The sequence below is a fragment of the Eretmochelys imbricata genome, chromosome 1 (assembly GCF_965152235.1).
Source record: "Eretmochelys imbricata isolate rEreImb1 chromosome 1, rEreImb1.hap1, whole genome shotgun sequence".
NCBI lineage: Eukaryota > Metazoa > Chordata > Testudines > Cheloniidae > Eretmochelys > Eretmochelys imbricata.
Genome location: NC_135572.1, coordinates 316,274,737 through 316,298,489, shown reverse-complemented (window position 1 = coordinate 316,298,489; position 23,753 = coordinate 316,274,737). Strand labels below are relative to the sequence as shown.

General features: G+C 43.6%; 1 protein-coding gene across 1 annotated transcript in view; it reads right to left on the bottom strand.

Moving 5' to 3' along the window:
• CPED1 (cadherin like and PC-esterase domain containing 1) overlaps positions 1-23,753 on the bottom strand; it is a 215,442-nt gene that overhangs the window by 37,844 nt on the left and 153,845 nt on the right. Inside the window, exon 17 of the mRNA XM_077807831.1 lies at positions 5,444-5,561. Coding sequence (XP_077663957.1) covers positions 5,444-5,561 — 118 coding nt within the window. The remainder of the gene's footprint in view (positions 1-5,443; positions 5,562-23,753) is intronic.

The following is a 23,753-nucleotide window of genomic DNA, read 5'->3' as shown; positions in this document are numbered from 1 at the left end:
CTTTGGTGACTGAAAATGGTAAGTACCACATGAAAAACTTCTTCAAACTGTTTGTGTGATCTATAATCACAAGTGCTCTCCCTATATTTAATAAATAAGTAGATTGATCCTATAGCACAGGGGTTCTCAAACTCCATTGCACCGTGACCCCCTTCTGACAACGAAAATTATTACAAGACCACAGGACAGGGGAATGAAGCCAGAACCTGCCTGAGCCCTGCCATCCTGGGCTGGGGGGGCCAAAGCCCAAGCCCCACCACCATGGGTGTGTGTGGAGGGAGGGAGGGGGAAAAGCCCAAGAGCTCAGATCCAGACAAGGGGCCTATAACCTGAGCCCTGCCACCCAAGGATGAAGCCATCGGGCTTTGTCTTTGGCCCTGGGTGGTGGGGCTCAGGCTTTGGCTTCGGCCTCGGCCTCGGGCAGTGGGGCTCAGGCTTCAGCTTCGGCCCTGGGCCCTAGCAAATGTAATGTCATGCTAGCCCTGAGGGGTTGTGACCCACTTTGGGGTCCCAACCCACAGTTTGAGAACCGTTTCTAAAATGTATGCTAAAGATTTGCAGTAAATGTAAAAAATGAGTGAATGATGATATATGTTATAACAAATGTTGTCTATAGGAAGCATTATTCAATGCCAACAGGATACCTGTAGAATGAAGTGTGGTTATACTCATATGTATTTTTAAAAAGCTGCAACTTCATATATTTTTGTATATAATAATTATGCCCTTTACCAGCTGTGAATTAGTAATATTGGATGAAATGCGTACCGAATGAAAAGGGCATCACACAAAATAGCCATAGATCTTGCCTTTTTGACATTTGAATGATACCAAGGTATTGCAATTAGTACACCGGACCCTCACTAGAACACGAGTCTATATAGTCCAAATTCGCATATAACGCGATTGCGGCCATGGATCCCAAATTTAATTACTTTAATTGGAATTCATCTTAACGCGGTCCCTGCATTAACGCAGAACCGCGTATGGATCCCAAATCCCACGTTCTAGCAAGGGTCCACTGTATATTGAGCCAGCTGTCCACCCCAACACACATGCACACCCAACTCTGAGAAACACTGAGGTATTGGAGCTTGGAATGGGTTCTATGCCATACAGTATATGTTTTCCAATCAGCCAGGAACATGCCAATTTTCTAATAAATGTTCTTCCAACACTTATTAATGGTGTTCACACTGTGTTGAGGTGCACTAGCAGAGCTGAGGAGTGCAGGAGGATGGGGTCCAGGGAGTTGGGGTACACTGGAGAGCTGTGGAGTGCAGGGGATAGGGTGCAGGGAGTTGGGGTATGCTGGCAGAGCTGTGGAGTGCAGATTGGGGTGCAGTTTGGTGCATTGGCAGAGCTGGGAGCCTTCCACACCCCCAAACTCTTTCTCCTCCCCTACCATCCATCCACATCTATCCCCCTACTGATAACCCTCCTCCCCTTGCTGAAGCCCCAAACCCCTCTCTCCTGATTACCCCACTCCTCCACTCCGCTATACCTCTCTTCCCCTCCCAGGAGGTGTTCACAAGTCTATTACCCCCTCCCCCAAATACTTTGATTACATTCCTCACCCGCACCCCCCCAAACTGCCACCCACGACTCACAAATCACAGCAACCCCCAACCATTCAGTCCAAAGCTGCTTTTGTTTTAGGAGGGAGCTTGTGATTAACTTCTCTTGAGTTCTGTTCATTGAAGGGTGAGCTCACAGCCATCAGTCTCAGACAGGTGTGTGATTACTACCCCTCAGTTTAACAATACAAGGCAGCAGAAGGAAACCAGTTTCCTTGCCGTGGCTATAACTCAGAAATCCCACGGTGATATAACCCCAAACTTGGGTCACTAATGCTACCTTACGCCCCCATGAAATGCACCAAATTTCAAAGCGATCTGATTACCCATTTGGATTGTAGAGCACTTACAAATGTCAAATTTAAAGTATATTTTATTGGTGCATGGGCAGTGTAAAAATGTACATTTTATTAAATTCTGTTCTCAGTTTGGGTCCCCAAAAAATTTAGTGGGAAACTCACACTACCTTGGGTAAAATTAAACAGACTGAGACCATTTTGACCCACACCATATCAGTAGTTTGATTTCTAGCTCTGCCCCAAAAAAACCCACCTAGAAACTTTTTAAAAAATTGCTATTTTTTCAGGGTTTTTATCTTTGCAACCCTGAGCCTCAAATGACTCCAAATTTGGGTCACTAGCTCTACCCGGTACCCTCCAGAGGCACACCAAATTTCAAAGACATCTAACTAAAGCATGTCAATTGTAGAGGACTTTGAAAGGTCAGTCTTTGAACAGTTGTCATGACGCAAGGTTAACTACAGTGCCACGAGCACACCACTGTAATATTAAACGTTAAGCTATGATCTATTAAGGCCCAAATCTACATTTGTTCACACAAGTCCATATGGACTTTCCATAGACTACAGTGGCCTGATTCATATGCAGAAGCTTCGCAGAATTGGCTCCCTTGTTTTTAAGCCACTGTGTCTCTTTTGTGTTTTGCAAAGTGCCAGGCACATGGGCAGCACTTAAAACTAATAAGTAATATTATAATAATACTGAACATGTGACTATATATTATGTTACAGCCTGGTTGAAAGCTCATTGAAGTCAATGGGAGTTTTACCAGTGGCTTCAGGAGGCTTTGGATCAAACCCTTAATTATTGTTGTTGATTTTTCTTACTATCACTGGAATCATTTATCAGTCCTGTGGTTCCAAACTGAGACAGATTGCAGGCAACTACCCTGGTTTGACATTAATACTCTGCATTTACTGATGAAAAACAGACATGGGGTAATTAAGGGCCTTGTCCTGAAAGATGCCGAGTGCCTCCTGGGTGGTGCTGAGCCACCTGAAATCTACTGAAGCAAACAGGAGTTAAGGAAGCTTAGTCCCTTATTGGATCAGATCCTAGAGGACTTGCCCAAGGTCAGACCAAGCGAATAGAAACCAGAGGTGAAATCCTGGACCTATTGCAGTCAGGGGAAAACTTCCAAGTTTTGCCATCAACTTCAACAGGGCCAGGATGTCACCCCAGGTCTTTGACTCCCAGTCCTCCTGACCATAAAGGCCATCCTACCTCTTCAGGGGTTTGGAAGAGTCAGGATTTTGATGTTTCTTTGAATACTTAATCTATTTAACAATCAAAGGGGAGGCAAGGGGAGCTGTGCCTTAGTCAGGACTTCAGGCTTGCTCCTAAGGCATCTGCACAGCTCTCATTGCCAGGATCGGGATCTCAGTCCATAGTTACAAATGTGGAACTCATTGCCAAACTATTCTACTTGTAGTTAACATTTGTAAACCGCAAGAAAACTACACAGCAATATATAAATGCTAAGCAATGCACACTCAGCACTTGGGGTGAACCTTGTCAGTTAGATGGCATTAGCTACCTTCACTTTGTTAACAAGAAATTATTCTTCCACTTCTGTTATGCCCTTTGACTCTTTATATATTGAATGTTGTTTCAATTTGAAACAGTTGCACCACAGATATTATTTATCAGAAGGGTATAATGTATTTTGTTCTTCATTTAGCTATATGCAGCATTCAAAGCAACCTGGGCTCTAGGACCCTGAGGGGGGCGAAGAGGAGTACTTGTGACACCTTAGAGACTAACACATTTATTTGGGCATAAGCTTTCATGGTCTAAAACCCACTTCATCGGATGCAAGCAGTGGAAAATACAGTAGGAAAATATATATGTACACAGAGAACATGAAAAAATGGGTGTTGCCATACCAGTTGTAACAAGACTAATCAATTAAGGTGGGCTATTATCAGCGGGAGAAAAAAACGTTTGTAGTGATAATCAGGGTGGCCCATTTCCAACAATTGACAGGAAGGTGTGAGTAACAGTAGGGGGAAAAATTAGCATGGGGAAATAGTTTTTACTTTGTGTAAGTCAGAGAACACTTCAACCTCCCTGGACACTCAATTTCAGACCTAAAGGTCACAATTCTCCAACAAAATAACTTCAAAAACAGACTCTACCGAGAAACTGCAGAATTGGAATTAATTTGCAAACTGGACACCATTAACTTAGGCTTGAATAAAGACTGGGAGTGGATGGGACATTACACAAAGTAAAACTATTTCCTCATCCTAATTTTCCCCCTACTGTTACTCACACCTTCTTTTCAAACTGTTTGAAATGGGCCATCCTGATTATCACTACAAACGTTTTTTTTCTCCTGCTGATAATAGTCCACCTTAATTGATTAGTCTTGTTACAGTGTGTATGACAACACCCATTTTTTCATGTTCTCTGTGACTATATATCTTCCTACTGTATTTTCCACTGCATGCATCCGATGAAGTGGGTTTTAGCCCACGAAAGCTTATGCCCAAATAAATTTGTTAGTCTCTAAGATGCCACAAGTACTCCACATTTTTTTTGCTGATACAGACTAACATGGCTACCACTCTGAAACCTGAGGGGGGAGATTCCCAGATCTCAGGCGGCAGCCCAAGCCAGAATGTCTACGCTGCAATTAAACAGCCCTTAGCCCAAGCCCTGCAAGCCTGAGTCGGCTGGCACAGGCCAACCGTGGATGCCGTGTAGACATGCCCTACGTTTCTGCTAGTAGTATATACAGTAGTATGATTTTATTTCCATTTGTTTAATAAAGGAAGATATAGAAATAATTATGGTCTTATCCTGCAAAGACTTCAGCATGTGCATAATTTTATGCACATGAATATTCACATTTGTAAAAATATACAAGCTTAAATTTTTGTGGGATTGGGTCCAATATATTTCCACATTCAAAACTGCATTCCTTCTATTATGAACTGAAGAGCAAGCTTGTTCATATTGACCTGCAGCATATATCTTAATTATTATAAAAAAGACATTTAAACCATGCTATTTGGCTTGTCCATTGTGATGTTTAAATCTCTGTGCACTCGTTTATATAAAAGGGGCATATTTGGGTTAGTTTGTTTATTTAAAAATTTGGTTACTATTTTTGTCTATTCAAAACATGGAATTGGAAACATAAGACTACAGCTGGTAAAAATGCCAATAGGTTTTTTTATTTGCAAAAAAAAAAAACCCAAAACAAACTGTTCTAGGGTTTTCTTCAAAAACTTGAAAAAATTTAAGAAAAAAAATTCCATTTAAAAATGTATGGTTTTGATGGAAAATTGTCAGTGAGCTTTACAAATAATAATTATACAGGGAAACTATCTTCTCTGAGAAAACTGTTTCACTCAGAAAAAAATGTCTCTTAAACCTAAACTGCCTGTGTTAATCATGTAAGTAAAATACGTAAATAAAAGAGTCTGTATAGCAACAAAATCGTGGTTTCGCTTGTATCTTTTGTGTGCATAGAGAAAGGACAAGGAGATTTTGTGTGTTTTATTTTAGCGGGGTGCAGGTATTTGTTTTTAAAAGGGAGCGAATACATTAAGAACCAACCTTTTGTGTCCCCAGCTTCACAAGTCTTAAACTGTGTCTCTGAAATTGCTGAAAGGTACTCAGGAGACAGAGGCTGTAATCCACAGGATTCCTCCGGCTGAATTAGCGAACTACAGTCCTGAATTACAATGAAATTAATTAAAATCACAGTAGCATATCCAAAGCATTTAACAATATGCATGGTGTAAAAAACTTTTTTCAAGGACAGCTAATGAGAGAGAGAAAATATTTGGATTGATTCTGAAATCCATTTGTCCTTCTCCATTCAACACACTTTCAAATGTGCTATGTACCAGTGATTTGCAACAAACTGCCAACCTACAATCAACGTGAAAAAGGTTGCATTGAGCAGTTCCCCGTGCATCATTTTTGTATAAAAATAAATATACTTTAAATTCTAATCGCCATTTAATTCTTACTTGCTGCCCACATTAATTTTATAGAGAAAACCTGCACTCACACAGAACATGTTTACTTGATGATATGTGCCAATTTAGCTTCAAGAAATACATGTATACCAACAATCTCATGTGCAAAGGAAAGACAGACAGAGAAAGAGAAAAGAGGAATCTCAAGAGGAACAAATGATTGAGCTGCCAGAGGGGCTGGCTTGGAAAGATTATTACCTGGGGTGGGAGATGGACATAATGAAATATAATTTACCTCAAGAGTTTGGGACACGCATACCATAGACAAAAGGCAGACCCAATAACGATCCATATACTATATTAACATGAATAACCGTCTATGCCAAAGAATGCTTAAAATTAAAAAAAAATTCTTATAGCCTTGATTTTTTCTTTTTCATATTTATAGTAAATGTGTGTGTGCACGGAGATCTACAATTAATACAATCCACAGAGAATAGTGAAGTACTAAATTACACCGATGGAAGAGTATACACTGTAAATACATTTTGTTGAACGGCCTGGTTTCCTGGAATTAGATCATTTCACTGAATGTTATGGACTTTAAAAACCTATATAATGGAATTTAATTAATGTTTGGCACTTTAGAAATCTGGCAGTAACAATCTGGCATAGCAATCATTTTAAAATTAAAAGCCTTAAAGTTTGTGGGTGAATGAGTTTCATTGGCTTCAAGGAAATGAGTCTGTCTGAAAACTGCTTTAGGGGTCTGATCCTGTGAGGCACCACCAATTTCCAGTGGGATTATTCGGGTGCACAACGATTACTGGCATTATTAAGACTTAGCAGGCTTGAGCCCTTATATTCTAAATAATGTATTGTACTGACATTGTTCTTGCATATATAATATACAGCCATCTGTGCTATGGTATAACTGGTATAATTTATATTGTGCTATTTCTGATATCAGATTACTATATTATAATTTTCTTCATGTATAAAAAGGTGTTTGAATCCCTGCTTTAAATGCTTAGCTCAACCATAACTATGATACTGCGGCAAGTGCCTCCATAATGCATTCACATTTTTTGTCCTATAACTGTGAAAATGAAAAATATGACATGCTATGGAGATCAAAATAATTTTGCTTTTATGACATGAAAAAATACGAAAATCTGACTGCAACATACATTAAGCCATTTATTTAAATACTTTGGTTAAATTAAACATTATTCTATCGCAATTTCAGTACTCTGTAAGTTGATTTTTAATTTTTCATAGGATTATTACTTTTAAACAATTATAAACATACTATACAGTGGCAAACAGTTTAAATAGACAGAATAAACCATATAAAGAATGGACATGTTATAAAAAGATTTTTCACGCTGAAAGGAGAATAAAATGAAATGTTTAGAAAAAGGTAGTGAATTTATACTTCCCCTATTAATTGAACTATACTGATTTTGTTTAATTCTTTATTTTTCTTAAATGATACTAAAATAAATACATCTACTGAATGTATTACGATTGCTTCTAAAATGCACAGCAATCAAACTATTTAGGACAATGTTTTTCAGAAAATATTCTTCGCCTCCACCTTCAAATTAGAACCACGAATGAATGACAACCAGTTAGGTCTTTAGACTGTTGCGGTGAAATCCTAGCTCTATTTAAGCCAATAGGATTTGTGCCACTGACTTGAATGGAGCCAGGAAGTCACCCATGAAATCATTAAATACTAGCGTACCTTAATTTTTGCTAAGATTACTCTCGTAGATACACCCAAAACACAAAAGCAAAGTGCTCTCTCACATAAGGCCTGATTTAACGCCCCTTCAAGTAAGTGGAAAGACTCTCATTGACTTCAAATTGATTTGGATCATTTTAATGCACAGGACTCACTGTAGTGGAGACAGCTGTATTTCTGTGGTTTTTTGCACTACCACCTTACTCCCTGTTTAGGGTTTCACAGTTAAAGAAGGCTGATATAAGCAAATGAATGACACTGAGTTCTTCTAGTGTCAAACCGTGATGTCCTCTTGGAGTCTCAGGGTCTGGACACACTGTACAGATATTTGACAGTATTACTTAAACTAACAGTAACATCAGAAAGCTTCAACCTTGCAGCACAACAATTTGCACAAGGCTTCACAAGGAAGGCCTAAATTCCTGACTAGCCTGCTCTTTGCTCTCAACACAGTGCCATAAGATAACTTAACAGGGATTTTCTTGTTCAGACTTGTGCACAGTGTAGGTGTTTAAACAAAAAAATATTCTTTGATTTTAATTGAATTCACTGGGTGATACCATCAAGAGCAAATGTTGTCTGGCAGGTTTATAGTCACTAAGTCAGTTTCATTTGTTAAAAAGCACTTGGTCTGAAATACAACATAGATTCTTTAATAGCAGAATTCTCAACTTGGAGCATCTGGCTATGAGAGGTCATGGTACCTGCAGTACTTGAGGGAGGCTCATTTTTGCTTTTACAAAGGTCTAATCTTTTATGATCAAAGACAAGTTTAATATTGCTATATAAAAATGGAGCTGAGGCAGCCAGAGGTCAGACACTAACATTTACTCTAGCTCCATGTATGGTACATTGAGGGCTTTATTAACAGCTTGTGGATTTGTCAAGTTCCCCACAGGTACTGCACTGCTATGACACCCCTCTCACCATGCCCGAAGATGAAACGTCTTGTGATCTTAGGTATGTTTACAAACTATCGCTCACTGCAAAGATGAGAGGCAGCCAAGCAAACTTAAATGATACTTCCCCCCTTGTCTCTGCTCCTGTGAATACTCATTTTTAAAGGGCAGTCAGAAAAAGAGCCCTGAACGTCTGGACTGAAATCAAAAGAAAGCTCCACTGAAATACGTATTTCAACACATAGCTAGAATTGATTCTTCATATGACTGGTTTAGCATTTTATTAGTAAACTTCACTTTTATCTTTACAGAAGATTTCTGAGGCAATAGCAAACAAAAAGATAGCAAAGCTTTTCCATGTGTGTCTAGGTAGCTTTCTGTCAACCCCAACCAATATTTAGAGAAGGAAAAAGTCTGTTGGGTGAAGGGGAAATCATCTCTTTCTAAAACAGTCTATAGTGAGCTTGTGCTTTATAAGAAGCATCAATTGCACCCTTTAGGGTATGTCTACACTATGAAATTAGGTCGAATTTATAGAAGTCGGTTTTTTAGAAATCAGTTTTATATATTCGAGTGTGTGTGTCCCCACAGAAAATGCTCTAAGTGCATTAAGTGCATTAACTCGGCGGAGTGCTTCCACAGTACCGAGGCTAGAGTCGACTTCCGGAGTGTTGCACTGTGGGTAGCTATCCCACAGTTCCCGCAGTCTCCGCTGCCCATTGGAATTCTGGGTTGAGATCCCAATGCCTGATGGGGCTAAAACATTGTCGCGGGTGGTTCTGGGTACATATCGTCAGGCCCCCATTCCCTCCCTCCCTCCGTGAAAGCAAGGGCAGACAATCGTTTCGCACCTTTTTTCCTGAGTTACCTGTGCAGACGCCATACATGGCAAGCATGGAGCCCGCTCAGCTCACTGTCACCGTATGTCTCCTGGGTGCTGGCAGACGTGGTACTGCATTGCTACACAGCAGCAGCAACCCATTGCCTTGTGGCAGCAGACGGTGCAATAGAACTGGTAGCCGTCAACGTCATGTCCGAGGTACTCCTGGTCGCCTGTGTGAGGTCGATCAGGAGGGCCTGGGCAGACATGGGCGCAGGGACTAAATTTGGAGTGACTTGATAAAGTCATTCTCTTTAGTCCTGCAGTCAGTCCTATTGAACCATCTTATGGTGAGCAGCCAGGTGATACGGATTGCTAGCAGTCCTATTGCATCATCTTCTGCCGGGCAGGCAAGAGATGAGGATGGCTAGCAGGCCTATTGCATCATCTTCTGCCGGGCAGGCAAGAGATGAGGATGGCATGCAGTCCTTCTGCACCGTCTGCTGCCAGCCAAAGATGTAAAAGATAGATGGAGTGTATCAAAAACAAGAAATAGACCAGATTTGTTTTGTACTCATTTGCAAACCCACCCCCCGGGCCCCCATCTAGGGGACTCATTCCTCTAGGTCACACTGCAGTCACTCACAGAGAAGGTGCAGCGAGGTAAATCTAGCCATGTATCAATCAGAGGCCAGACTAACCTCCTTGTTCCAATAAGAACAATAACTTAGGTGCACCATTTCTTCTTGGAACCCTCCGTGAAGTCCTGCCTGAAATACTCCTTGATGTAAAGCCACCCCCTTTGTTGATTTTAGCTCCCTGTAAGCCAACCCTCTAAGCCGTGTCGTCAGTCGCCCCTCCCTGCATCAGAGCAACGGCAAACAATCGTGCATCTGAGTTGAGAGTGCTGTCCAGAGCAGTCACAATGGAGCACTCTGGGATAGCTCCCGGAGGCCAATACCATCACATTGTGTCCTCAGTACCCCAAATTCGACCCGGCACTAATCCACTTGTCAGGGGTGGAGTAAGGAAATCGATTTTAAGAGCCCTTTAAGTCGAAATAAAGGGCTTCATCATGTGAACAGGTGCAGGTTTACATCGATTTAACGCTGCTAAATTCGACCTAAAGTCCTAGTGTAGAGCAGGGCTTAAACAACCGCCCTAGGTTTTCAGCATGATTTAGAGCTAATAACTCTGGATGTTTTGTTTCACCTACAGCATGAGATAGTAACCTGTTATTATGTAGTTACCAGTGCCTACATTATAACTTTTAGTCCAGTAGTTAGAGCACTCTCCCTTTCTCCCACTCTGGCAGACAGGGGTGAATTGAAGCTGGGTCTCCTACATCCCAGGTGAAAGCGCTAACCACTGGACTAAAACCAATAAAGTAGGCCCTTCCTCCTCTTGGATTTTGAATGGGGCCTAATCTGGAAGGTACCGGATCAGGCCCCACATGCAAGTTAGGTGGACAAACCCCTACCTTTCCGTGGTTTGTGAATTGCTTTGGGGCTGAAGCAGGGAGGTAGGTGTCGGGACACTTAGAAAGAAGCAGCAGTACACATGCTCAGAGGCAGAAATGTAGGCACAACTTTTACTCTGAAAAACTTAGATACACCTCTACACCCCGATATAACGCGACCTGATATAACACGAATTGGGACAGAACACAGTAAAGCAGTGCTCTGGGGGGTGGGGCTGCACGCTCCGGCGGATCAGCGTGTCCGGCTCCGACACACTACTCTGAGCAGTGTGTTAAGGGTGCCGGGCCGGGGCCAAGGGGTTTGATAAGGGGCAGAGGGTTTCGGGGGGTAGTCAGGGGCAGGGCCTCCACCCACCCCATGGTCTGGGAGGCAGGAGCTGTGGGGGGGCAGTTTTGGGGGCCTCTCAGGTCCAGAGTGGCCCAGGTGATTAGCGGGGGGCCGGGAGCAGCCTGCTCCACTTCCCTCATCCCGGCCCCAGCCATGTCACTTGGGGGAGGGGGCTTGGGGGAAGGGATCCCCCCCCCGTACTCACCAGCGGTGGCAGAAGCAGAGCAGCCCAGCCCTAGCCCACTGCACTCCACCAGCTCCCAGCTGCGGTGCTCCGCTTCCCGCTGCAGGTGCATGCGGGACCTTTCCCCAACCGCCCCCTCCAGCAACACGGCTAGGGCCAGGGCAAGGAAAGTGGAGCGGGCTGGGGCCGCAGGTGAGTGCGGAGGGCATCCTTTCCCCAACCCTCCCGCACTCACCGGCGATGGGAAGCAGAGCGCTGCAGCTGGGAGGTGGTGGAGTGGAGTGGGCTGGGGCCATGTTGCTCCGCTTCCCGCTACTGCTGGCGAGTGCCTGTCGGGGGTGGGGGTGTGGATAGGGGTCAGGGCAGTCAGGGGACAGGGAGCAGGGGGGGTGGGTAGGGGGTGGGGTCCTAGGTGTGATTAGGGACGGGGGGTCTCTGGGAGGGAGCAGTCAGGGGACAAGGAGCGGGGGGCCAAAGCAAGTTCGATATAACATGGTTTCACCTATAACGCGGTAATATTTTTTTGGCTCCCAAGGACCACGTTATATTGGGGTAGAGGTGTACTCAGCGAGTTTAGGTGCCTACAGAGTTTGGGGGGAGTTTTGTGGACCACAATGAAGTCAAAACTGGGATTTACACCTAAAACAGGAACTTAGGCACCGACGTCTGGGGTTCAAGCACCAAAGTACTTTCTTGACTCTCACCCTAAGTGCTCAGTGCAGAACACTGAGCAGTATTCTGTGCCAGTCTTACTGAACAAATAAAGGAGCAGTGTATCAGAGCTTATCGTGAAATAATAAGAAATATATAACTAAGCTCATGGGCAACTGATTTTTAGCATTAAATACCATGGATAGGTACTGAGAAATGAAATCCCACCTCCTTCTACTATCACAAACCCAAGCTTGTCCAGAATGGTGGAAGACATACATCTTCTTTGTTCATCAAAATGGAGCAGAAGAGGCCTTGCACGACTCCCACTCATTTCCTGATCTCCCAGCTACACTATCTTGCCCACTGTTAGCTCTGCATCCTTAGAAGCCATGCAATCATTAGCGCGCTGTAGCTGATCAGATCTCCTTTAAGTGGCCTGTGGCACGCCTGCCCTCCCTTTACAATGTTGACATTACTGCCCTACTTCATTTAACTCTGTTTAAATTTTAGATATGACAGAATCAAACTTCTTGCAAAGCAGGCTATTTTGAATGCTCTCTAAGTCTTTTTAGTCTCACTGGGGCTACTTGATCTGGTTCTATTTAAACTAATGCATATTTCTCATTAAGTTCTTTCATCTCTCTCTTTTTAGCCAATCTAGCTCTACTTTTTTATACATAGCTAAAACTTGATGCAAAGTGATTAAAAATGGAACTCTGAAAGGAATGCTAATAAAATTAGTCAAAGAATGAGCTATAAAAAAGTGAAATTATAGCTCATTGGGAGGCAATAAATCGTGAGCAGATGGATTAGTTCCACTCTATCAACTTTATTATTATTGCAGTAACAAATGAGGGAACAGTCAGCATGCTGACTTCTATTCAACTTGCTCTCTATATCTGGCTGAATTAATCAGCGATAGATGAACCACCAAAGATTCAGATGTTCAGTTTGATTCAGCTCAACACCCAGTAATGTAGTTGCTTAAATGAAAACCAATTAAGCTTGCAAAAATGGAAATCTCATGCAAGTGGTGGTCTCTTCAGAAATTTCAAGTACTTGAAATCAATGAGAGTTAGGCACCTAAATATCTCTATGGATCTGGGCCTTAGTTTCCCTATGCCTCAGTTCCCCATCTGTAATATTGGAATAATATGCCAGGCATGTTGTGAAGACAATTACAATAAATACATTGTGAGGAAAACAGCTTCTGCAGTAATAAGGGGCCATAAAAGTACCATAACTAGAAAAGGAGGGAAGCCAGTAAGCTAGAATCTGGTGGTTGCTCCTTACAGCATGCAGCCTGAAGTTGGGAAGTGGAGGAGGATATGAAATGCTGGGAGTTTGACAATATCGGCAGGGCAAGGCAGGAACATAAGACACAAGAGCTGAAATGTGAGTAAGGTGGAGCTGTGCAGTCTTATATTGTTTTAAATTAAATGATATGATTGACAATTAGAAAGATAAGGTGGGTGAGGTAATGTCTTTTATTGGGCCAACTTCTGTTGGTGAGAGAGACCCGCTGTCGAGCTACACACAGCTCTTCCTCAGACCTGGGAAAGGTACTCAGACCATCAGAGCTAAATACAAGGTCGAACAGATAGTTTAGCATAAATTAGCACATATGACGATAAACTATCTGTTTCACCTTGTATTTAGCTGTCACTCTGAGTATGTTTCCCAGACCTGAGGAAGAGCTCTGTATAAGCTCAAAAGCTTGTCAGAAGTCAGTCCAATACAAGATATTACCCCACCCACCTTGTCTCGCTAATATCCTGGTACTACAACAACACTGCATACAACCATTGACAATTCGCACTGGATTTTAATTTTTGTCTAGGAATATAATGTAAATCTTTTTCATGCCATTTTCTTTTCCAGTCCTATATATTCACCTGGAATATCTACAAAATAATGTTACACTTCCACTGATCTGAACACTGAAGGAAGAATGTCATGTCTACACTGTGGTGTCTTTTGATAGAATTTAGGCACCTACTCTACTTTGGCACTTTTGAAAATCCCCCTAGATACCTATCTGCAACTTAAGGCACTTAAATACATTTGAAAATCTGGCCCTAAACACTTGTTGACTGAACTGTGGCCACAAATGCGTCTCATCCTGAGACCACAGCAGATGTAAAATGGCTTCCTCTATAATGGGGATGATAAGCTCGGGAAACAAACAAGACATTATTTTGCTGAGTGTGAACTGCTTATCAACAGAAATATTTCAAGTTTCATACAATAATTCCAATGACTTTTCATGTCCTGTGTTAACAATATTAATGAATTCTTTTAGTTAGAATGAGGGTAAGTGGGTAATGGTTCCAAATCATCACCCTCTTGACAGCCCAGTAGTCAATGCAGGGCCTCTGGGAACCATCCTTGTTTTTCACAAAGATGATCAGGGCCCCTGCTGGAAAGGTGGATGGCTGGATAAAGCCCTTCTGCAGATTCTCCCACAGATAGATGTTAAGGGCCTGGTGCTCTAGCTTGGAAAGGGTGTACATGTGGTTGAATGGAATTTCAGCACCTGGCTGAAGGTTGATAGGGTGTATCTGTGGTGTGGGGGGAAGGTGCCTGCATTTCTGTTGTCAAATACATCTGCAAGATCATAGTACTTGTGAGGTATTTCAGTGGTGGCAGACAGGATGGTCGAGTCTATTCCCATGGGTCTATTCCCTCGCTGCAGAGATTCCCCAGATAATGACATGAACAGCAGAGGATACCAGTTTGCTTTGGTCTCTGGAAGACAGAATCGTTGGCAGTAGTGGGAGAAAAAGTGTACTGTCCCTAATCACCAGTATATACGGGAACCATGGGCAGAGAGCAAGAGCATTCCCAGAATGACCAGAGAGTGGGAGACCTGAATCAACCTGAACTAAAAAGTCTCCCAGTGCCTCTAGAACAACATTTCTCAAACAGGGGTCTGCGAGGGAACTCCAGGGGGGTCCATGGGCCCTGCGGATCAACTCCTCTCCCTCCCTCTTTGAGCCTCCTGCAAGCCGTGGAACAGCTTGAAGCGGGGATGGAGTGCACTTTGGGGAGGAGGCAGAATCATGTCTGGGGCCACCGGCCCCGCTGATCACCTCCTCCCGCTGTTCTGCTGCATGCAGGAGGTGCTGGGAGGGAGGGGGAGGAGGGGGTATTGGGGCGCTCGGGGGAAGGGATGGAAAGAGGCAGGGAAGAGGAGGGAAAGGGGGAGGGTCTGGAGCTGAGCAGGGGTTCACGGCAAAATTTTAAATCAAAATGGGGGTCCTTGGGTTACTAAAGTTTGAGAACTGCTGTTCTAGAGGGTAATAACCCCTAAAGGGGTGGTCTGGTGGGTGACCAGCCCTGAAGGTAGAAGCGACACATCAGTGGATCCAGGGAATTTTTATACATGGCAGGGATACCATAGGCCTAAGCCACATCTTGGCAGATAACATTACCTGAGGTCCCTGAGCTGATTAGAGATTCCAAGTGGACCACTGGGCTCATCGGGAGTAGGATCTGCAATGGCAGTTGGAGATAAGTCAACGGTGGGTTCGGAGTTGCTGATGTCCTGACAGGTGCATGGAGGTCGAGAGTCTTTGAAGAGGAATGAAACTGGTGCAGCCTGGACCCCCTTACTGAGGCTTAGGCTTGGTGTTTCCTGACCCCGAAATTGGTCTGACCTTTGCAGTCCATCTGGTGAAGGTCTGCTGTCACTATGATACAGACACAGGTCCGAAGTTCAGCATCATTTTTTCTCAGCCTCAGACAGATGTGGTCAGGCCTGGTCAATGTATGTGGGTTTGGGTCCTGGAGTGGGGTGTGCGGTTGAGAGATAGGGGGCCAGGGCCTTGTCAGGATTCAGAGTCTGGGCTACATTCATGATGCCACTCAGTAAGGGGGTTGCCAATTCTGATACACAGGTCAATCTGGTTGTTGAGATGGGGTGGCAGCTCAATCTGTGCTACTTTGTCCTTTATATTATCATTCAGCCCAATCCCAAACTGATGGCATTGCATGGCCTCATCCCACTCGGTGTCTGTGGAGAGGCAATGGAAGTTGGCAGTGTACTGGGCAGCTAATCAATGCCCTTTCTGTAGTGTTTGCAGCACAGCTTCAGACGTTCAGGTGCAGAGGGGGGTCACTAATGATAACTGACACATCCTGAATAAACTGCTCCAACTGACCCAGGATGGGGCTGGACTATTCCAAGAGTGATGAGGCCTGGGCCAAAGCCTCCTTCGTGAACAGACTAATGATGAACCTTTCCCTGGTTTGGGGGGAATGACTGGGAGTGTAGCAAGAAGAACTGGCATTCGTTTAAGAAACCTCAGACTGACCACGATATATTTGTCCAGCAATGGGACCTTTGGTTTCTGGGGGAAAAGTGCCACGGTTCCCGGTGAAGCCACCTGGGCTTGTATGGCTGCATTCTGGGCCGGCAGGGTGGCCACCTGTGCCTGCAAGTTCTGTATGACCCCCATCAGCTCCACCAGAGAAAAATTGTCCTCAGCGCAGTCCTGCAGGGAGGTGGGCCCCTAACGTTTGTATTGGGCTGCTCAAACTATAGCCGACCGGGCCATGGGCAGTCAGACACAGGGTGGAAATCAGAGTTTGGCCTACTGGTTAGAGCTGGGTCCAGATGGGGACAGAGTCCAGGAAATGAGCCAAGTGTCAGTACTGGAGGGACAGAAGCTGAATGCCAGACCTGGAGGGTCAACCAGAGAAGTAAGCCAGAGTTACCACTTGGGAGTTAGCGCAGCCAGAAATCTAGCACCCCGAGGGGAACAGGGATTGGAGCAGAGCAGGAGCAGGGACTGGAAGGAGGAACTGGAAAAAGGGAGAGCAAAGCCGCAGGCACCATATGCATTGAGAAACCTCTGATCTGCTGTGGGGGCCAGACCTATAAGAAGGCCTGCTAAATCAGCAGCCAATCAGGGGCTATGGCCACTCTATCAGTTCCAAGGTAGCACAGCTGGACTCATTAGTTGTCAAGCTGTGAAGTTAGTCCGGGAGCAGGCCAGCCGCTAGTCCGGCCTCTGACACTCAGTCACGGAGTCCTTAGACCTCTGTCAGTCTCTGTAATGTGTCATTTTGACAGAGTAACTATCTTTTGTTCATAGGTACATACAGTCTGAATTAGGTACATTTATGATACTACATTTATGAAGATTAGAATAAGTAAAAAATAATTCAGGTAAGGATTAGTGAGGCATCACTCTTACACTAGTAGAGCTTTGAGAGTCTGAAAAGCTGAGAGGTCATCTCAGTAGTAATTCAAACAAAGAAATTTCACTTTGGTGAATGAACAATCAATCAACCTCACTTTGTTAAAAATCAACTTCTAAACATGTGTTTTGCAAAATATTTCAAGCTGTTCACGTTTCTTGTAAAAAAAAGTAATTAGCTACAGCTTTTTTTTCTTCAGATAAAAAGTGAAGATTTCTGTGGGCTTTTCTATGACATTTTTAAGTGAGCATGTGTTCCTAATTCAGTAAATCTTATTTTTCCTCTGTAAAAACAATTACAAAGGGCTAGATTCACAAAGGGACTTAGGCACTATATCATATATCTCCCCCTAGATGCCCTGCTGCCGAGTGGAGTTCTCAGCCCCAAGTTAGGCACCCAGGCTCCCAATACAATATACGGGGTGAGTTAGTTCATCTTAACTAGCCAATAGGAAACACAGATGAAAGGGGCAGCACTTAGGCTCAGCTATCTTATAGAAAGGTCTTCAGCCTTGATTTGAAGACTTCAAGAGATGAAGAAACCATCATCTCCCTTGGTAGTTTGTTCCAATAATTAACAGTGAGGGTGATTAAGAATTTGTGCCTTATTTCCAATTTGAATGTGTCTGGCTTTAACTTTCAGCCATTTATTGGTTACATTCCCTGCTATATAATCATTTCAAGTTACCATTTCAAAAATAAGCAAAAGCCATTTGATCCATGAAATGAAAAATGTCTGTTTTTACAAAATGGAGTACTAGATATAACCAATACATTTAAAAACAAATATTGGAAAAGTATAGCAAAATATTCTTTTTCTTTTTAATAGTCATAGAAGACAAATAATTTTTGTTTAGTTTCTTAGAGGATTTAAAAGTTACACAGAATGAAAATAAAATCAAGCCAAATGAGGTGTATTTTGAATCATCTTGAAAAAGTATTATAGTGTTTTCTTTACACTTACTAATGCTAAATCAAGTTATTTTTTTTAGCTATTTTAAAAAAAGGATGGCATGTGTTTCTTTGGATTTGCAAAGAGAAATTTTTCAGCTATCTTAAAATGAGTCAAAGCAACAAACCTCTCATTTTCTAAAACAGCATTTGATCAGCCATTGGGTAGGATACGTAATGTCTGTGTGGAATCTGGAATTCTACACTCTTGCACTGGCGTAAATTTGGTTCAACAGTTATTCTGGGTTTACACTGATGCAAAAGAGAGCAGAATTTGTCCCTTTAGTTTGAGAAGGATTAAAAAGGGTCTATAAAACACTGGAGGGTATGGAGGCAAACTATCAGACTTCCTGGGTGTTGTTTTATTTTGTTTGTTTTCAATATGCATACTGCTCATGAGGCATACTGGGACTGGCAGCAAGGCAATATGAGCTGAAGTCAACAAAAGTGGGGGCTGCTGAGCATCATGCAGGAATCTTTTTTCTTTTCTTTTTTTAAAACAAGATTCACATGTCTGCAGTGCGTATTAACAACTGTGGATGTTCAGTGAACTTCTGCACAAATACTTTTATGTGGAAACTTGGGTTATACTCCAGAACATGTAAGGACCTGGAGGATTTCATTTGCATCACATAAGGTCTGGAGAATATCAAGGAGGCAGCTAAGAGCCCTGGGAACATCAACAGGATCAGACTGTTCTGAGGCTGTTCTTCCACCCAATGTGACAAGTGCAATTTGTTCCTGCCTTTCATGTAAAGACAGCAGCTACATATGTGTTGAGGGATCATATCTGAAAAGCATACTGCTCTGTTAGCCAACAGGAGGCATTTCCCTTTGCTTGTATTTACAGTCTGCACATAAGCGCAAGTTTCTACAGACCCTGAACAGCACCGACGGTGTATGGCCATGTATTTTGACGTTGCTTTTCACCATGCAGAGACTATATAAGGCTAGATTCTTTATCAGTGACACTGGTGAATGCCAGACTCATTCAAGTGAACTTTGTTTGGCTGTATGCTCCTTACTTGTGTAAGCAGAGACAGGGTGGGCTCCACCCTGACATCTGGTGGTGAGGTGTGGCAAGTTGTGGAAAAGAACTTCAGGGGCTGATCTCATTTGCATAGGCACACCCACCCCGCCTAGAATGAGGCCATAACTGCCCAAATGGTCACTTTGGCTGCTGTGGGATCCCCAGTGTCTCTGTTATTGGGGTGGGAAGAATAAATTGTTAGTACCCTGATTATGGGAACTGTGCTTGGAACTGTACTTGGCCTTTTTGTTATGATGGAAGACTCACCATCAACTGAGTAGCACTCACTAGGCAAGGGACATGGGTTCCAAAACTCTGAATTGAGAGAGACTTGAGACAGGTATTAGTGCCTGGTGGTGTAGGCCCCTTTGTGAGTGCCTGAAGCACCAATTGCACCTCTGTCTCTCTCCACTGTGGAATGTCAGAGCTAATTTTGGGTCTATTAAGAGTTTTGTTACAGGTACTGTGCTGAATTCACTTCAGCCTTATGGTGCACCAGCACTAAGGCTCCCACTACTATGAGCTGAAATCACTGAGAGCTGTGTCAAGTAGTGGGGAGCCGGAAGATCTAGTGTGCAGCGGAGCTATTTGTGAGACAGCGAGCTGAGCGGAGCCGGTCGTGAGACGGCGGTGTGTTCGTGAGACGGCGAGCTGTGCAGAGCGGAGCCGGTCGTGGTGGAGCGGAGCAGAGCCCTGTGGGGCAGTCAGCTTCAGGACACGTAAGGTGCCCCTTACCTCTTTCCCCCCCGCCCACACCCAGGCACATTTCGGCCAGACTGGGGAGTAACACTCTGCAGATGAACTTTTGAACTCCGGGGCTGGACTTTTTTGGACTTTGGGTGATTTGTGGATTGCTGGACTCAAGAGACGTTTGGGTTCTGGGACTCAAGGGCCTAAGGGAAAGGATGTGGCCCAATTTTTCTGGGGTGGGTCGGTGTTCATGGTTTGGTTAATGAACACTAGTTGTGGTGTTTCCCCAATTTAATGCTGATGTTGTTTACCTCATGTTATTAAAGATTCTCTACTACACCGAGATGCCGTGCTTGCGAGAGGGGAAGTATTGCCTCCTTGAGGCGCCCAGGGGGTGTGTAAGATTTTCCCAGGTCACTGGGTGGGGGCTCGAGCCAGTTTTGCATTTGCTTTAATGAGAGGGAACCCCTGTGTACTGAACCCGGCCCTTGCTGCTATCAACTTGGCCTGGCAGAAGGGTTACACTTGCAATGTGGAAAATTAGTGTGCAAAAATGAATGAACTATAAGTCAAACCTTGGTGAAAAGGGCCCATACTTGCTCTGAAATAAAAACAGCTAACTCTAGTTTAAAGAATAGTCTTTATTTTCAGGAATGCGGAATTATTTTATTCTCTTTCATGGAAAATATCACTCCTGGTGTGGACGGCCAGTCTGAGGCATTCCGCTCAACTTAAATACTGGAGTGTGCAATGGGGACAGATATGGGAGCAGAGGGTAGGGCTGAGCTAACCCTCTGTAGATAGGGGCTGTGGATTCTATAAAATGCATATTAATTGGCAATAACTTTCGGCATAAGTGCGGTGAGGGGGAAATCAGGTAACGTACTTGTGCATGTACACAAGAGGAGAGCCTTTAAAAAAAGATATGTGGCAACAGTGCATGTACTGGAGAGCAACGATAAGCCCTTACCCCTTATATATCCCACCAGTGTACTGGGACACAGGTACACAATTCATATTGGGCTCGATGGCAGCTAACTTGTCATCCAGCATTCTGAAAGCTGTAGATGTATTTGACTACATTTTAATCTGTCCAACTAAAAACGAACAAGTGAAGGATTTGTCCCACAAGATCCATGCATCAGCTGGAGACCAAAGCCATATGCTAGAGACTGTGTGCTTCTAAACTGTCCCATTGACTCTCTCTTCCCTATCCTGTCCCCTGACAGTCTGGCTCCACTGGAGCCTCAATGCCAGGGGCTTCCCAGCTGCTATTTTTCCATTGAAGGTTCCTGTGCAGGGAGTAAACTATGGAGGGTCTCCACAGAAAAGCGAATATAGTGAGAGGCCGCTTTTCAGCAGATATTATTAATCACATTTATTACAGTATTGCCTAAGGACCAACCAAGAACGGGGCCCCACTGTGCTAGGCGGCGTACAGAGAAAGAGCAGATTATCAAATTTGCAGATGAGCCTGGAGACAATCAATCAATGATCTTCCAGTGTATTACTAATTTTGTTAAATCAGCTAAAGACTGTTTCTCATGAGTGAAGGCATCATTGCACTTTCGAAGCCATTCAAAATAGTATATCGATGAGGCTTTTCCAACTGTAACCCTTCTGCCAGTAGAGTCAGCAGCAACAAGGGCCAGGTTCAATATCATGGGGTTCCTCTGAAAAATACAAAAGAGAACTGGCTCAACCCTCTTCTCCCATAATATGGGAAAACTAACCACCACCTTTGGCCCCTCTATGAAGCAATTCTTCCCCATTTGCAAGCACTGAGGCTGCGCATAACAAAAGAAAACTTCCATTAAAAGGGAAAGGGAACCCAGCATCAATTTGGGGAAACACCACAACTCTAAAGCATGTGACCATAAGCAAATGCCACCACACAGTACATTGGGCAGTACTTTGCCTCACTTCCCACCTTGCAATGTGAAATGCCAATGAACCAATGTCCCTTCAACGTATCACTCCCCTTTCCCCCCACTGCATCCCCCTCACAGTTGGTGGTCAATGGTCATCAAAGACCCAGAGTTCAGAGGTGTGTTCACCTCACACTCCTGAAAGGAGGCAGGGAAAGGGGCAATTGAACAATGCCTTTGCTTCTGCCACCACCTCTGCAATTAGCTTGCTGCTGCTTCTGCCACTGTATTCTGCCACCACTCACCACTGCTACTGCTGTTATCCCTTCTGTGATGGCATGTTCTGAGGTTCCACCTCGTAGCCCAGCTCGTAGTGATTTCACGGCAGAGTGGGGAACCTCTCGGCTGCTGCCTCTTCATTATCTTTCATGGCAACACTGTCACCACACTCAGATCAAAGGCTGAGCCCCTTTGCACATGTGCTCATAAGTGATTTCAGCCTACACTACCAGGTAGAACACCTGTTCCCACCCCATCTGACTCTCTCTAGGATTGGGCATCGCTATCCCCTGCTTAGCAGTGAGATTCAGTTTAGGGTGACCCCCTCAACCAGGGCATGCTCAGTACAGTTCTGCTGCCCTCTACTCCTACAAGAAGAACAACAATATTTTATTACCCCTACATTCAATGTTAAACTGAATTGTAACCCAAACCCAGCCAAAATGGGTCACTTTGACAAAGCAGCTGTGTCTGCTGGACACCTAGACAAAATAGGCATGTCTATTAAGGAGCAGACTGTATTTGAACTGAAGGAAAAGACTACATCACTAGATATCAGGGGAGAGCTCATTAAGACCCTGATTACACAACTGAAGGCCGTATCTTGTTCCTACCATAAGAACAGCCATACTGGGTCAGGATAATGGGCCATCTAGCCCAGTATTCTGTCTTCTGACAGTGGCCAATGCCAAGGGCTTCAGAGGGCATAAACAGAAGAGGCAGTCATCAAGTGATCCATCCCCTTTTGCTGATGTCAGTGGGAATTTTTCTACTCACCTCAATGAGGGCAGGATTGGAGTCAAATTCCTTGTAAATTATATAGTTTTTTTTAATGGAGTATTTAAATCAATCTTTCAGAATGCTTCGTCAAACGCTACTTAACCCTGTGTGTCAGTAACAGGGATTTACTGCACAGGATAGGAATTTGAAGGATAAAACAAGAGACAAGTAATGCCTGACTAGAATGAGAAACCAGGGCAAAGCTCTACACAAATGCACAGTATGCATGCAACATATGTTCCAGGGGAAATTCACTTCAGTATGCAGGGCTTGTGTAGGGCCTCCCACACCACTAACCATAAACTAAACTTAAGTTGATAACGTGAGCCTTAAATTCATAGATTCCAAGGCCAGAAGAGACCATTATGGTTATCTAGTCTGACTTCTATATAGCACAGGCCACAGAACTTCCCCCAAAATAATTCCTAGCACACATCTCTTAGACAAACATCCAATCTTGATTTAAAAATCATCAGTGATAGAGAATCCATCATGACCCTGGATAAACTGTTCCAATGATTAATTACTCTCACTGTTAAAATTTTACGCCCTATTTCCAGTCTCAATTCGTCTAGCTTCAGCTTCCAGCCATTGGATTGTATTACACTACATGGCACAGAAGGACTTGTATAAGCCCTCAGCCTTTGAGTGGGGAAGAGGAAGATCTTCACCCTGGCTGTGGGTGTGTATATAAACTATACTGCTTTGAGAAGGGAACACTTTTCCCCCGTCTCTGCTTATTCAATGAAACCACCACTAAAGATAAGATAATTTGAAAGGAAATTTGGCAATGATCATATCCTAAAATTAAATTAACGGGTGGTGAATGCAAAGTCTGCATCATAGTAGAATATATATATATTGATGTTTACAGATCATGCCTGATCAACACGCATACTTCCCTTTTAGCATACAGCAGCGTTTGTAGGATAGCATGGAAAGACTGACGTGATGAACTTCTTTGCCTTTGAAAAACATTACTTATTTTGTATAAGAGAACTGCAGCCTTTCAGTCAGAATATTTC